The sequence below is a fragment of the Diadema setosum genome, chromosome 19 (genome assembly GCF_964275005.1).
Source record: "Diadema setosum chromosome 19, eeDiaSeto1, whole genome shotgun sequence".
In the NCBI taxonomy this organism is placed as follows: Eukaryota; Metazoa; Echinodermata; class Echinoidea; order Diadematoida; family Diadematidae; genus Diadema; species Diadema setosum.
Window position 1 is genome coordinate 19,227,316 of NC_092703.1, and position 17,283 is coordinate 19,244,598.

At 38.0% G+C, this 17,283-nt stretch overlaps 2 protein-coding genes across 2 annotated transcripts in view; one reads left to right on the plus strand and one right to left on the minus strand.

Moving 5' to 3' along the window:
* Nucleotides 1–2,146: 2,146 nt before the first annotated feature.
* Nucleotides 2,147–13,088, minus strand: LOC140243107 (trafficking protein particle complex subunit 3-like). The gene is made up of 6 exons (XM_072322838.1): nt 12,982–13,088; nt 10,987–11,074; nt 9,433–9,530; nt 8,096–8,195; nt 5,152–5,334; nt 2,147–4,308 (listed from the first exon to the last, which is right to left on the minus strand). Exons 2-6 carry the CDS (start codon nt 11,026–11,028, stop codon nt 4,189–4,191), a joined length of 543 nt encoding a protein of 180 aa, XP_072178939.1. The 5' UTR covers nt 11,029–11,074; nt 12,982–13,088; the 3' UTR covers nt 2,147–4,188.
* Nucleotides 13,089–13,227: 139 nt separating this feature from the next.
* The window catches only part of LOC140242318 (connector enhancer of kinase suppressor of ras 2-like), a 96,072-nt gene continuing 92,016 nt past the window's right edge, over nt 13,228–17,283 (plus strand). Inside the window, exon 1 of the mRNA XM_072322057.1 lies at nt 13,228–13,352. Within this exon, the coding sequence (XP_072178158.1) occupies nt 13,292–13,352 (61 nt within the window). The 5' untranslated portion in view covers nt 13,228–13,291. The remainder of the gene's footprint in view (nt 13,353–17,283) is intronic.

Here is a 17,283-nt window from a genome sequence, read left to right on the forward strand (position 1 = left end):
AACAGCCATGTAGGTATCCCCTAACCAACAACTCGAATAAGGAAAAAGTTTAGCTTCCTTTTCCTTTCTGGGGGTGTGAGAAAATAATTGCTAAGCTGTTGAGATTGAGATGGGTTGCTTGAGAGTGAGACTTGGTAAATCTGTAGACAGTACATGTATGCTGTATTCTGCATGCCCTGGACACAAAACCTCCGCACACTGCACAGTGAGTGTTCCCTCTGTTCTTCCTGTGTGATGAGGTGTGATGTGTGCAACATATTTGCATGTGTGTAATTTGTACAAGATGTGCACCAGGTTGTGATTCTTGAAATGTGTATTGTGATGTCAATCATTTCCCTCAGTTCTTTCAATCAATGAAGAAGTCAAGGGAAATAATGACTGTTTTTCCAGTGCATGTACAATCCTTTTATACAAACAAAATCTTACGTGTTCCCAACATTAACTTGCTATATCAAGTGAAAAATGCCATAAAAACGCATTTTAAAAGTTCATAGCGGGAAAATGTTGCAGAAAGTAAAGGTCATATTATCCCTTTTGTAAAACTTCACAAAATTCTGCATGATTGAAGAAGTGTCTCCCAATATCGTGTATGACATTTTACTGCAATGCATCTCAAAAATTTTAAAAAAGAAATGAAAAACTAACCTTATGTCACTTGACAACACACTCCCCTTTGGTACCAAGAATAACAGCTGGATTTCTTTTTTTTTTTTCTTTTTTTTTTTGTCTGAATAAATTTACTGAAGTATAGCATTATTTCCCCCTCCATCATTAAGAAGTTTCCAGTTCTATTATTGTGAGGAAAGGTCTGAATTACCTACCTCTAAAATATACCAGCTTATGATAGGGATATGCTATAATTATCAGGGTTGTAAAAGGGACAGGAGAAGTTCAAATCTTGTTGTATCAGTTTGCCTGTACAAGGAATTTACAGGGAAAACTGTAACTATCTATGAAGGTGAGATGAAACAAAAGAGTTCTCAAGTGAGTAAGCTCACTTCCATTGTCGGTCTATGCTAATGAGAGAGAAAATAGTGAGCTTATATGGAGCACACATACATGAATTCAAGTATAATGGGGCATCTGCTGCTAACAAAGGTTGAAAGAAACACAAGAAGAAAAGTCAAGGATGAAATTAAATTACCCATATCAAGTAACTCAGTGTCTGCCCTCCTGCCAAGTTTTTGCCTCCTGGGTATACATGTACTGTTCATTAATATTAGTATTAGGGTATACAAAACCATTTCCCTTACCCAGAGCACACTGTCATATCCATCACACATGGTAATTACTCTGTATTAGTGCCAAAATTTGATGAGTACCATATTTCCCAAGCATCCAGATTTCTTCTCACAGCATGCCATAGGCCTATATCTTGCTAGTGGCGATGTCATGCTGTTACATCAAGTCAAGCATAACAGGGTATATGTAGCTATATGTAGCCGTGTAAGCTTAAATTCTGGAAATGTCTTTCATGAGCTTCATGACACTGCCATGTAGTGCTTTGAATGTACATGTAATTTTGTTGTATGCACTGTGGTGCCATGCCCCTGGTATTGTTTGTTTGTTTTTTACACCGAAGTCATATGGTTGAATATCATACAGATATTATCTTTTTAGATGTGTAATGTAATACTTGACATCCTCGTAGGAGTTATATTTTCCCCAAGAGATCACATTTTCTTGACGCATGCAGTGCTAAGGGAAATGTGTATTGTTTTAGGGGGTTAAATATAATTCTTATGGGATTGTCAAGTGTAATATATTAGCACAAGGTTAGACATGGCAATGGATTACATTATGTGGTCTACACAAATACACATTTCATTCTAGCCATGTCGCCTGGCAGTCAAATTCTTGAATTATATTATCTGAATTATGGGATGTCACTGCTCACATTGTAACAATTTCAATCCTTGCACTAGTCATGTGATTGCACTATGACCAATCATCAACCAGTATTTATGTAGACCATCTAAATGTAATAAGTTGCAGCATATGATGACGGGAACCTGCGGTCTCACCAACTATGTTGTGACCTGTCGGACCCTACATCTTTCTGAATTTTAATTGCTCATAACGGTTTCATAACATTCTTACAATACAGAAAATTAAAACCACAGCATTACACTCTGTTTACTAAGGGTATGACGTCTTTAATGATACGCTGGCAAAAGAGTGTTGAGTTTCATGCTATTCCTAGTTCCATAATTGCATGTTCCACATATAGGCCTATATAGATTCTAGCTGAAATTTATTGGCTTTTATCCCATCCATAATAGTCCCAGAAGTAACATTACTCACAAAATGGAGGCATTTTAGCATAAATGTTATCGTAAAAATTCTGTAATATTCATGCTGACCAATGACTTGATTCATACAGAGGAAGAAAAAAATAGAAAATCAGTGTTATACATTTGTGTGTTACTGTGGCTTGATCAGTATCAAATCTATCCTTGCAGCTTTAGCACACATCATTAGCACATTGAAAAGTACAAGTCGAGGCTATGAACGCTTGATCAAAATGTCAAACAAGACAAAAAACAAACAAACATGTAAAACAAAAAAGGGAAGCATAAATCAGGTTCACAAGTTCATTCTCCCAAAAGAAAAGTTTGAAGAAGACACAAGCAGTGGCACACCACAAAAAGTGGTGTGCCATTTTGCAAAAGAAAACCATTACTGTAACACCTGCAGATTGTAAAGGCTTCTCCCAGTTGTGAAGAATTCTTGTCTTGGGGGTCTGCCTTACCCAAACATGCAAAGTGGGAGACACAAACATAACAACAAAACCTAATTCACTAACCCCTACAGAATGAAAAGTCTGTAAGTGAGCAAATGTTAACATTTCATTGTTCACTTTGGATACCGGTAATCTGACATGTCTCAGGTACACAAATTACAGCAGACAGTCTGGTTGTACTGCTACAGATTTCAATTTAATACATCTCAATATCTGTACATGATTTCCACTGAGAAAATTGCACCCTAGTTTCACTGACAAAGACAAAGAATGAAATGCTACTTTGAGTTCACAAGATTTTGTTACAGCTTAATCACATCCACAGCTCTAAATGATTATGTACGAACATCATCTGAAAGCTTCACTGTGCATTCACTAGAATTAAACAACCATGCTCCAACACATAGAAGAAAATACCAAAGTTTTTTTTTTTTTTTTTTTTTTTTTTGGTGGGGGGGGGGGGGAGGAATTGGGGTGGATACATATCTCTTAACTTTTTAGTTGAGTTTGTGGCCTTTTAAGTGACCATTTTGAGAAGCAATTGTAAAAATGATTCCAAAGCAAGCAACCAACCATGGGACAAAGGGCTTTAGATCTCCTGTGAAAGCAATAAGGATGAAAGCCTTGCCAACAGGTACTACGTCTATTGCCAACTGACTTGACGCAAGGACTTAGCGATTTTCACACAGCATAATAGGATAAACAGCATTATAGAGGAACACTTGGCACAATTCTATATCCTCCTCCACATCAGCCAATATCACGTCTTTAACAGGGGTGCAAGATAATGAATTGAGCGTATTTCACAAGTCCTGGGATAACATCTAGAGGCTTAACTTTCCCCAAATCCTAAATTTAGAAGACATTTGTCTTATAACAAGGAAGTCAGATATACTGTTTATTCAAGTTATCCATGTGTGTTGAAGCATACCACTGTGAGTGTAGGCACTAACCCCTGTGCTACAGATGTATATAACTGTCTTCACACACATGACAGCGTAGCCAATACATTTGGCACGGTTATGACAGCATTATCAGCCTCAGCAAATTGCGCCACTCTGTTGCATGCGTGCCCAATTAGATAATTTCTCTGAAAGCAATATAATACTGCAATGTTTGGATACTGGTATAGAGAAACATACAAAAAATCCGATGAAATTTCAAACTTGCCCCATGCCTATCTGTGATGAGTATCATACTAACCCAAGTCAAAACTAAAAGTGACGAACCTTGGAGGTAACTTTGAGGCAACATGTACATTTTTTGTATATGTTCATATAATATTTCTTTTCATATGATCTAATGATAGCAATAGAAACTGAAACCAGGATGTACAGGACACAACGTAAAAGATGATCGTCATCAAACAAATATTGGGAATGGTTATAACCTGTGCTGCGACATCTATGTACATGAATATTTACAAATTTTTGACATTACTACAGCTACTCTTCTCCTGCTGGCAGTGCATCTTCTAATCTCTTGATGAATTTCACTCTGATCTCCGTCTGATTATCACCTTTAAGGGTGTCCTGGACAAACCTTACACTGACATCCATTTGCACCTGTGTGGGAAAATAATGACTGACATGAATATAAGTGAATCCTTTGATGATAATAAAGTTTTAATTTGTTCATAAATGTAAGAAAATTGCTCACTTGTTTGACATACATCTAGTCTTGTTCGGCATTTTGTCTCAGCAAAGAATCAAAATGTTTAATATAATGGCATTAATATTTCAAGAACATCACTTGAATGTTGGTCCCTTGAACACGCAATAAAAAGTAGGTCACAATGATAGCAAACTTGCATGGTAAAAACAAGGGGGCTGTTTGGATTAGTTTGTTGCTGTGGGAAATCTCTTCACTGTGAGTCAAAGTTCTACTACGAGATTTCTACACAATGGGACAGAGTGAGTGACTTGAATGACTTCCGGAAATGACTCTTCCAGTTGACTAGAGAGGACTGGATGTAACTTTGATCTCAGATAGTGTTTAGTGGGTGGCAGACCAAATTAACCGGTACTTTTTTGTGCTCAGACATAACACATTTCAACATCAGGGCTTACATCAGGCATTGCTGTCCAGTAGACATTACTTAGTATAGAGAAATTACTTGGCATGATATCCCTTGATAAAAATGGTCTGTTTAATACACCACATCTATTACATGCATTGAGGATTTCTAGATGATTTACACAGAACAGTTTGGTTATTATATACCAATTAAATAGGAACACAGCAGGTTGACTATGTTTACAAATATCAATCAGTGATGTGTTTATTTCACTTCCTGATCTATATAGCATAATGGTTTTATTTCCTTGTCTATCATCATAACACTGCCACCTGCAAACCTGTTTAGACCAAACACATTGTAAGATTGGAGACTCTGAGTGAGAACTCACCGTTTCCAGGGCACCCCTGATGACACCACACAGTACGTTGGAATAGTTCAGGTTGCTGTGGTCTTCTGGAAGCTCCACAAAGTCAGTCAAAGGGTTAGTGTCCATCAGCAAGGAGAATTCATCACCAGCTGCACTCCAGTTTGAGATGCTGGGGGTGACTCCCAGGAACATGCGGAACCCAGACTGGACGGAAAGAGGGAAACCAAAATAGGCAGCAGCATAATGCAGCAGCATCTGGTCAATAACACTGTGAGACATTAAGGGGATGGTATAGTATTGGTGGAGATGAGGATTGGGCTTTTAACTTTTTGCGAGATACCAAGAAATCACTTATGAAATAGTACAGAGCTTACCATTCTAAGAGGAATTCAAAGTTTATTTGATGAAAATAGGTTTTGGAATGGCTGAGACATTCAAAAACAAAGAAAAACAAAGCGATCCTAATAAAAGGTGGATCCCACCTTTTATTAGGATCGCTGTTTTCGCTATCTCAGCCATTACAAACCCAATTTTCACCAAATAAATGTTGAATTCCTCTTGGAATTACATGCTCTTTCACATTCTATAACAGGTTTCTCATTATCTCATCAAAAAAATATTAGAAATCTGAAGTCTCAACCAAAACTATATGATCGTTTTTAATCTTTACCAACGTACAAGTACTCATTTCTAAATGTTTTCAAACGTGGACCATTCAAAGAATATACAGCATCTTACAAAGACAAACAATATCCACAGATACACATTGATACTGAATGTAACAGATAACTTTGGAAATAAAGTGATGAAATAGGTTCATGCGCAAAGGATAGAGGTTGGCCAGGGGTGCAAATGCCCACAGACTACCATACAATCATGACTTCTGTCTGCAGTCCACTACAATATGTCTGGAGATGACAGTTTCTTTATTTCTTCCAACAAAAGATGAGAATCTAAATATTTGATTGTCTCTTTACATTTTGTGTGTGTATGTACGTGTGGGGTGGGAGTGGGGTCTGAGCATAGCATTATTACCCAGGAGAGATATAGCTGTATGTAATTAAGAGAATGTGAAAAGTCTGGTCATAGCTCTTGGTGGTTGGGTCTAATTTGTATGGCATTAAATGGTCCTGAACAACTGAGTCACAATTGTCTATCTCTGCATGTGTGTGTGTGTGTGTGTGTGGGGAGGGGGGAGGGTGGGGTGCAAATACGTGCTAGGAGGTGGAGGGAAGCAGACCCCCCCCCCCCCACACACACACACACACACACTATCACTGTAGGATCAAATTAGTTCATGGCTAAATGAGATGTGTGAAATGAGGAAAGCTGGTCGTGACACAGATTTCATCTATAACAATGAGGATATCCTCAAGCAGGAAGGAAGTTTCATCATTTGACAGAACTCTGTAGGCCTACACCAGTGGGCAATGTCCCATTCTATATTCTCTTCGTGCATGCCAGCTTCAATGACATGGTTGTCACACCAAAATGGAAGCAATGCACTACTTACTAATAGACAAGATGAAACCAAACCTTCACATACTGGTAAAAACCAAATATATACAGTCCAAACACTTGTAAATCTTTAAAACAACCAAATACATGCATACATGGGCGTAGACCTGTTTTCATAATAGGGGGTGGGGGGCAAAATTTGGAAGACATTGTGCGAGGGAGTGGAGTGACCGAGCGGGGGGAGGTTGTGGGTGGGGGTTATCTCCCTCCCACACGAGGGAGATTTTGCATTTTCAGATCTGAAATTCAGCAATCTGATAAAGATTTTTAGTGAAATATTCAGAATTTTTTTCTCTATGAAAAAAAAAAAGTTAAAAAAATATCCAGGGAGATGTGAATAGTTAAATTGTGATATCTCAGCTCTTTGTTTTACATGTGTGTCATCACCTAGTACCTAACCTATGGAAGAGGAGAGGAGGGTATGGGGGGGGGGGGGATTCTCCCTCCCACCTGACAGCTTTTGTATTTTTAGCATTGAAATTAAATGATCTGATGCACACTTTTTGTTGAATATTTAGTGACTTGTAAATTCCCAAAGTGTAATACAATATGTAAGTCTACAGAAATGGACCATGCAAGTGGAGGGTCAGATATCCCCGTCTCATTCCAAGGAGCTTTTGCATTTTTAGAATTGAAATTCAACTATCTTGTACATGCTTTTGGTGGAATATCTGCAAATTTGTCAATCAGAGAAGAGAAGTACGTCTGTAGAGGGAGACCAAGCAAGGGAAGGATGTGGGAGGGGATATTCCCCCTTCTGCACGAGGGAGCGCTTTTTTATGATTGCAGTTCAACTATCTGGAACACATTTTTGATGGTAAATTTCGAAAATTGTCAATCCCCAGTGTAGCCATCTGTGCATAGAGGGGAGCTAAGCAGGGGGAGGGTGTGGGAGGAGGTATTCCACAACCCCTTCCGCCCATACAAGAGAGCTTTTGCAGTATATGAGTATATAACCTTTGAAACCAGGCCAGCATCTTGATATGCATACACAAGTATGAGTGTCAGCGGAGACTTTCCAACTCACAAATATGATCTGATGTTTTCAACAGCGTGCTGTCTGAGCCCACAGTACATTGTATTACATACTAGTAGCGGCTAACAGTCACTGGTTTTGTAGAATTCTTGGCTAGCAGTATAACAGTGAATATTATGCACTAGACCTAACAGAGATTCTAACGGAACATGTGCATGACATCACGACCGGTATAGGTGAATTTCTTATGTTTTTTGGGTCACCCAAAAGTAGTTAATACCAAAAAAATTGATGTGGCAACTCAAAAAAGATGAAACAGGGATGTGAAACACATACTTTTGATATTTTCATCTGCATTTGAAAAATTGATGCAGCGCCCAAATTGGATGTGTGCAAGGACGAGAAACTACTTTCTGTATTTTACTTGGCCTCATTTCTAGTGTAAACTTGAAAAGACATAGCGATGCTTACCTTGGCAATGATGTCTGCTGTTTCTCTGAAGTCATTACACCTGCCAACCCCTGACCTAGCTAGGAAATCTTCCACCAGACGAATGCCAATGTTGTAGCCCCTGACAGAATGCATTATTTTGGAAGAAGAGGTCATTTATGAATATTTGAGTATTTGAGGTCAACTTAACATTGCTATAAGATGTTAAGAACCATACGTAACACACTGAATAAATAAAGATTCTCTGGAAGCAAGATGGACATTATTTTGTATGTTCTCAAAGAAACTATCATAAATAATGGGGCCATAACAACACATTTTTTGTTGACACAGAAGAGAATGTCAACCTGATGACATCACAATATGAGCACTTCAACAGTTTCTCTCCTCTCTGCATGATTGCAAAGCGGGTAGCAACTGTTTACACTGTGACCAATACCTGAACATATTTGCAATGGCACAAAATGAGGTGTAATTTGTAAACACTAATCAAGTGAAATTGATTAGCAAAGCTGTTCTCAGAGTCTGAACGTAACACTGTAGTAAATCTTGAAAACTATATGAGAGCAAATTCAAATATGGTTCACCTGAATCTAAGAAATGGAGGCATCATGTTTCACTTTAATGTATACTCGATAAAGTAGCTCTGTACCTGTACCTTGCAATATTACGAAATATCACGAAAATTCACTGCAATACACAAATTTGTAGAAATTTGTCAGATTTAGCGAAAAATTTTGCTGTGAGCGATGAATTTACACAAACTTGTCAAATTATTGAAAATAATGCTCTGAGAGCTAATTTGTTGGAAGTGCCATGATTGTGACTCATACACAAATTAGGCAATATCCTAAGTTTTCAATGGCATGCTTTATGTGTGCATCTTTCATCATAGGTAACATCATCATCTTTGTCTCTAAACTTCGTTAAAAAAAAAAATCAAAACTTACATTGTACTTACAAAATAGTTCAATTCCTAATCAACATATCTTTTGACATGTCAGGAGTACTTATTGAAGCTAAAATTACTCGTAAAAACACAAAGAAAAAAAAAATGATGTTCCTAAAAAAACAAAACAAATGTCTTTTGTCCATATCAGGGCAATTACCCCCCAGGCTAAATGCTCATTAGTGGTAAGGTTAGAGTAAAGATTAGGGTTACAGTTAGGTTTAGAGTTAGAGTTTGGGTTAGGGTAAGGATAAGGTTCAGGATTAGGATTAGGGTTAGGGTCAGAGGATAATTGCCCTAGACCCTCTTTGTCTCCTTCTGTCAAGAAAAAAAAAATCATCAACTAATTGGAAAACTGACTGTTCTTGTGAATGTGTCCTGTACATTGGTTATGAAGCAGTGGTCTTACATTTTGTCGAGCTGCTTGTTGACTTCTTCATCACTCTCATAATCCTTGACCAGCTGGGAGACCAGGGCACCATATGTGAGAGTAAACAATTCTTGACTCTGCAATACAATGAGTGTGGATGTTTCAAGAATTCATGGTCACAGTTCACTCAGAGTAAACCATCATAGCATAATACGAAGCACGGGGTGGTCACGCTCACCTGAGTATTGCAAGTTCACCTTCCATGCATACTTTCAGACTACTACCTGAGAACTTTGCAAACTTGGGGGGGGGGGGCAGCTTTGAGGGCTTCTATGGGAGCAAGGTATCCATAGACATCATAAAAATACCTGCCAAGTACACTGTATTTAGAAACTGTAACTATGCAGTTAAAAACAAACAAACAAGCAAACAAAAAAGATCAAATGTAAAAATTGCACCCCCCCCCCCCATTTGATCCTCGTCCAACCCCTGGATCTACTATGAATAACATTGAAAGTGTATTACTAATTTATTTACTCAGAGTATTTCCAGGTTTAAACAACATTTTGCATTTTTTTTAATTTTTTTAATTTTTGAAATAGGGAGTTCTGTGGTCCTTGTATTAAGTACATAAATTGCCATCCTTGTGATAATGCACTGGGTTTGGTGTCAAATTTCACCTGTGTTTTCAAGAGGACGAAGAAAATGTGTTGCCACCCAGCCTACCCCTGGGTCTGCCACAAACAAGGTAGAAACGACAGTCATGAATCTACTTACTCATTGCACTAACTCAGTTTATCTCTTCTGGTTCCAGATAGAAGATTTGTAAAGAGTACTTAAATTTTGGGACAATTGAGCTAAAAAATGCTTTCAAAACCAACTTAAGGACATGAAACACTTGACCTTTATAAATCTCTGTTATGCTATAAATTGCAAGGTTCTATATAATACATGTTTGAAGATGATGACATGACTCTGCAAATCATACAAAACAAGGACATTGACATGCAGGTAATACTCCTCAAGAGCAAAGGGAGTACTTTTCAAAGTCTACAAGTCATGCCATATGGACAAGGGAAGATAATTTTTCACACAGTACCCCTGGAAAACAATGTGAGGGCAGAAGAACAGTTGTACATTAAATTTCCTGACACATTGGTCAGTAGTGCTGCATTGCAGGTGCAGTCAGAGAGGCTAATAAAAAGAGAATGAATTTCAGGTTATCTTCATCTTTATTTCTATTCCTTTACAAAGGCGACTCCCGTTATAATGAAGTCCTCGGGACTGGCAGTTTTCTATTGATATACGGTATGTCAAATTTCATTACATACAATTGTAAATCCCAACAGATAAGGACATAGAGATATACAGATGATTTTGAGACCTGAATTTTTACCTTGCTGTACTGAGAATTTTGTTATAATTCCGTTCATTATAACAGGAGTACACATTGCTCCTTGTCTGCTTCAAATTTGTGACACCATTTCTTACTGGGGTGATACAATAATTGCTATTCAATCAGGTTAATTCCTAGGAATTGGCCACAGAGGATGGTAGGTGAAAGAAATGGAAGATCCCAAGTGGCAAACTTACAATTTTCCGGGGATCGGTGGTCCTACTGCTCTGTCGTGACATTTTGTCAACTCTCGGGACAGTTCTATACAGTCTTCTGCTTGTGTTCCTGTGGATTTATTCGAAAATGAATGATGCATGTGTCTGAGTTCAATACTATTCCAATCATGATGGTATAAAATGCACATATACACAGTGACTGTATTACAAGCCTGAAAAACAAAAACAAAAACAAAAACCAGCATTACTTGAAAGGATACTGTCATTAATTTTGATAATAGGGTGTTCTCTACTGTTCTCTACAGCAATTCAATCTTGGAGTTGGAGGTCACCGAGTTTGATCTCATTGACAAATATCAACAAGATACCACCTGAAAGAGCACAACTTGATCAATGGACATCATAAAAAAAAGTCTCAACACTGCCTGTGGCAGTGTGCTGTACTCCCTAGAAAATGTTGGACTAAGCTGAGCTTGCTCATAAATCATAAATCATATACTGCATAATGCTGTTATTTTCACATACAGATATTTTTGTGAATGACAAGGCAGGCCTGGACAAGGTCATACACATTTTCACAAGATATTGTTTTCGCGAATCGACGCCGACACCTATGTTAATGCTCTATTATCAAAGAGCATGGAGACATTTTCGCGTGTTGTTAAATTCACGATCCAACTGTGACTCATGAAATTTGTGAAAATTAAACCCTTGTGAAAATAATGGCTTTTACAGTAAACAAGACCTAGTATAGAATAAAATCACCATTTTTTCGGACACTTAAGCTTTTCTAAATAAATTAATACATACAAAATTATACATCTATAACAATGGCTGATTTCAAGTTCGGTGCTAGTGCTAGTGCTATCTCAGCACTAGCACCGCCGATAAAACCGAACTTGAAATAACATCGGTGTTGGGAGTTGACCTCAAAATTGATGTATTTCCGGTTGCTGGTGCTGGGCTCGGTGTTGAATGTCGTCTGCTGAACCGAGCTCCGCCGTTTGTGTTAGCGATTTATGGACTTCGCGGTGGTGCGATGCCAACACCTAGTGCTGGTGATTGATAATTTTGATTGGTATCGCCTCATTAATCTGACCGTCGGTGTTGGAGCTCCATTTAAGGCTGTTATTCGGGGGCTAGCACTAACACTAACAAGAGCACCAAACTTGAAATCACCCAATGTATGTTAAATATATCAAACTACATGTACTTTTTCTCAGTATTGATTTTGTTAAATACATCATAAATTTTCACAAAATCCCAAATATTAATATCACCTTAATAATCCCCCAGAATTCAGATCATGAGATGGCCTCTCCAGAATTCAGGCATGCGCTATGCGCATTCAATGTCAATACGCATACAATGCCGATGAAAGATCTCACAACAAAATGTGTGGTATGCATGTCTAGAGTGTCTCACTGTGTTTAGCGGTACAGATCTAGGCAGATCTATTCAATTGGGCAACCGAATATGTTGTATTTTATGTACTTGCTGTGAACGGGGTTACGGCTGCATACTGCCACAATTAATTACTCTAAACAAAATCAACTCAAAACAAAATCTAAAATTACTCCTCCCGGCCCGACACCACCAATCTCTTCCCTAAACAAAGAATGTGTAAATTTAAAATTTACGATTTAGGGTGTTGACTGTTGTCTGTTACATCACCCACCAAGCACGTACACTAGGCCTAGATCTAGTATATGTTTTAGGTAGGATCACGTACAACTTGAAGAAACGACAGTAAGTCTCGACAGGACTACCTACTACTTCCGTATCATACTGATCTGATGCTGGAGAGAGTGGTGCCTGAATGAAGATAGTGTCTACACTGTAGAGCTCAGTAGGCCTGATAAAGGTTTTAACAACATGCCACACAAAATCTAACACATGGGACTGAAATCAATGGCAGTGACCGCTGGGCTGGGTAAAACAAACAAAAGAAAATCAAATCCACGGGTAAGTCAACAATTCTACGATACTGGGAAACAGAGGCTGTATGTCGACTACCTTTCGCTCAGTCGGTACACTATTCCATCAAAAACTGAACATATTTCTTGCCACACACACTTCCTTTCGTCGTCCGTGCAGTGTCGTTCAGGTTGGTGTTGCAGATAGGGGCGTACGCGTAATAATACGTATGGGGATGTGGTATACAGCCCATCAATGACACAAAGATCGGTATCAGCCTCCTGTCTTGTGTACGATCTATAAGTCGTGACGCTGTAGAGCTAGCTAGAGGAAGAAGAAACTGATTACATGGGAAAGTGGCCCTGTAGTAACTCTTCTCCCTTTGGGCTGTATTCAAGGATTCAGAGATATGGAAGGCTTCATTAATATACCTCACTGGTCAGCAAAAGATGTAGCAGACTGGATGAAAGGTGAGCAAAAAGACGTTTGTTGTACACTGTCATAAAATGAGAGAAAAGTTTGTCTGTTGGTGTCTGCTTCAGGCATAGAATTCCTCCTCGATCGGTCAGCCGCGGCATCACTGTGGTGGCCGGGTGGGTGGAGTGTTCGGTCGGCAGAGCTGGGCGAGCTATGCGAGCGAGGCAAGGTCACGGCGTCAGAATGTAGCAGAATGGTTCTGCTATATTTCCTGGTGTACATTTACTGTAAAGAAACTGCTCTCTGTCAAAACTGCGGCCTTTTTCACACTACCCTTTACTGTCCAGTTGCTTTATACCCCCAAAATTGCTTGTCCAACGTTAGATATAAGTTATGTTAGACTGTCTAAACGTTAGAACATAGATTTTTTTCCTTGAAAGTTTTCATTTAATATGCAAAAAAAAAAAGAAAAGAAAAGAAAAGAAGAGAATAAAGCAAAATCAGTCTAAAGTCTAGTCTAGAGGGATTGAAATAGATCTATAAAGATACGGGGGGAAATTACAGAATACTGGTTTTGCATCATATAAATTAACGTTAGAACTAGATCTAGTAACTAGAGCATATTTAACTTAAGAAGCGTAAAAGAGTCTCCATGCCATGGAACCTAACCCCAATGACCAGATGCATGCACATGTAGGGTATCTACAGACCGATCTTTCGGTCAATTTCTCATCCAGATTTTCGGAGAGACTAGGTGATGTGGGAGGTCCTTACTATTTGAGATCTCTATACAATGTACTGATTTTGATCTGAAGTAGAAGCCACTTCATAGCACAAGGCTCTCTCATACTGTAACGGTTAGTTCTGTACCACATTGTATATTCCCCTAATGTTTTTTTTTTAAACATGCACAAACTAACTCTAAGTATTTCATAACCTACTGTAAACGTCTTGCATCTGAGTCTCCAGCAAAGTCAGGTAAAATTTTAATATTAACCATAAAGTTTGACTCTTTCTACACATTTTGGAGGGACTTTACAGTGCTGTTGTGTGCATACAACTTGTAATGTATTGTTCCAACCAAACTATTGACTGCTTGAGTACAGCGCGGGCCTGAGAACTTCAGTTCAAGTGATCAAATTTTTTCATAATGTGTTACCGGGTAAATTGTCTCAAAGTATGGAGAATTAAATGCAAGTGTGTTTAGGTCGTGAAATGTTTCTAAAGGGTGAATTTCATGTTTGAAAATCATTTGCAGTGCAAAATAGCATCATACTACATGTGCAAAAGCAACACACAAGTGCCTTATGTATCCTTGTGACCGCTGTTTGAAACCATTTACAACAATTGAATAGCCATATATATGCATACACTGTATACACAAATATGAGTGTGTGCAGAGACTTATAAACAGCGTGCCGTCCAAGCCCACGTAGCAGCTGGTTTGTAGGATTCTTTGCTTGTGGTATGACATTGAATACATGTATATGAATGTGTGCATGAAATCACAAAATGATGAATTTGGATGTCCAAAATTGGTAATATATTTTTTTTTAATATTTTCATCAGCATTATTAAAAAAGTAGAATTAGTAAAAAATTGATGTTGTGCCAAAATTGGATGCGTGCAGGGACAAGTATCCACTTTCTTATTTTACTTGACCTACGATTATTGGTGAATAAGCTACTGTACACACAATATTCCAATTCGGGGGTTATATTTGTGCAAATTTTGTGAGTCAGGTAGCATTATTCTGATGCATGGTGTTGATCCGAACTGAATGTACTCATATTTCAATAATGAGTATTATGGTTTTGTCTTGGCTGTAGTAAAAATATATAATTCTGTCAGTATGTCAAAACAAACAACGTAAAGGATGCATAATTTTCTCCATAAACCCCTTCAGAGATGAACTCTCCTAAAAGTTGCAAATACAGGTAGGTTCAAGTGATTGATTCACTGAATATTATGCTTCATGTTTTTTGTAGGGCTGTAAAATTGCTACAAACTTCATTTTCAAATACATATCTCTCCATTATACAGTAGGTATTGAGCTGGCATGAAGTTTTTAAAGCATACCGGTAATATACAAAATGCAGTTTACATTCACGAAATATCTCTGTACAGAAGGGTACAAGAAAAAAAATTAGCACTTCTTATAGTGTTATGTGTGAGCATGGGTTTACAGTAGATGTTCAGTATGTTTGCTCAATCCAAGCAGCTACACAGTGTACTACCAATATCCTAGGTTAGTATCAGTAGGCCTACTTTACTTTCTTCAAACACGTATCAGAATACAAGTTTGTGCACATCTCAGGGTTTTGCCTCTCAGTCATAGTTTATCGTGCAGCGATTTTTCTCGAGCAGCTGTTACACTGGTAGCACTACAAGCAATTACAAATTTTGTATTTTGGTGCTGCCCATGACACTATTCTGTTGAATTTAGCCAAAGAAATAAATGAGGAATCTGTGAAATTTTCAGTCTACCATACTTTTTAATTTTCCACAAACTCTTTTATAATTAACTTCTCAATGATATTAAAGGGTATTTTGTAATATTATATGCTTTTTGAAAATAGAGGGCACACATTGCAGAGCAGTGTACTGAACATGTACAATGTAATCCTAGACAGTGCACTTGTGAAAATGTTTAAAAAAAGACAGTTATTGGGTATCAATATTACATGTATAACATGTGATGAAAGAAATTCTTCAAGTAAGGTAAAGACTTAGAGAAAAGAGAGCATGCTTTAGCATGCTCATGTAGAAAGTTCATTACATATTTGAAGTTTTTTTTGTGATTGTTCAGTTATTTACAACATACAATGTATGTGTGTGTGTAAAGAAAGCAGTGAATCTCTGGCCATACCTTGCTAAACATATAACCAGACAGATGTTGATTCAAGTGTAAAAATAGAGATACAGTGTAGAGAAATGAGATGGCCACAAAGCTTCAGTGCTAATTGAAAATATGATGCGTGTGAAATACACTAATTGATGTGACTTCCACTGTGAGTCAGTTACAGGGATTTGCAGGAGAGAAAGTCATTTTGCTCAATAATCGAGCACAAAGGATGCTCCCGTAATGAAGATTTTCCTTTTGGCAAGGCTTGCATGGATTACTTCCAGCAGCCTGTCTCAAAGTCTGCCTACAATGGGTCCACGTGCACCCCGTCAGTATTCCCGCTTAACAGGCCCTGCTGAGTTTTGCAGCCACTGCTACAGTGATCTGTTGGCCTTTGATCAGGCAGCCACATCATATACTGGCAGTTTGAGGGCAATAAATACCAATGAGGCATAAGTATCAAGTTTCTTTCAAATCTATAGGCAATCTCAGTTGCGATACAGGTATATGTAGGTGCATACATAGTTCATAATTGTATCATGTTTAATGTTTCAAATTTCCTGCAAACCCACCTTTTCCTCTGCTCTACCAGTTTAGCATCAGATTTTTCTGAATCTACATATTGTATAATCTATATAACAAAATAATGAAGCTGCTTGCATGCATAATATTTTTTAATCCAGACATTACGTACATGCTACATGAAGCAATTGAAATTTATGCATTTACCCATGGACGATATAGTGTTTTTCATAACAAACAGCAGTAAGGTACAATGTATGTGAATGTTTGTGTGTGCATTTATGTGTGCATTTATGTGAGTACAACTAATTTAGCTTACCGGTACTTAATTTAGTTTAGAATGATGTGACCTGTGATAAATTGTGTAGAGTGCATTGCTTGTTTGAATATCCTGGGTGCTCAAATTTTATTGTTAATTTTGACAGGATATAATCATCTACATTGTAGGACATTCTGTGACACATACAAAGTAGGACTGATGACAGAGAGAATGGGAGGGGGGGGGTTGGAGAAGGGGAGGGAGGGAGGGAGGGAAAGAGAAACAAAAACAAAATTGATGGCAGTCGAAGACTGGCCTCAAAATATGTTTAATCACTATTATCTATTCAGCAGACTTG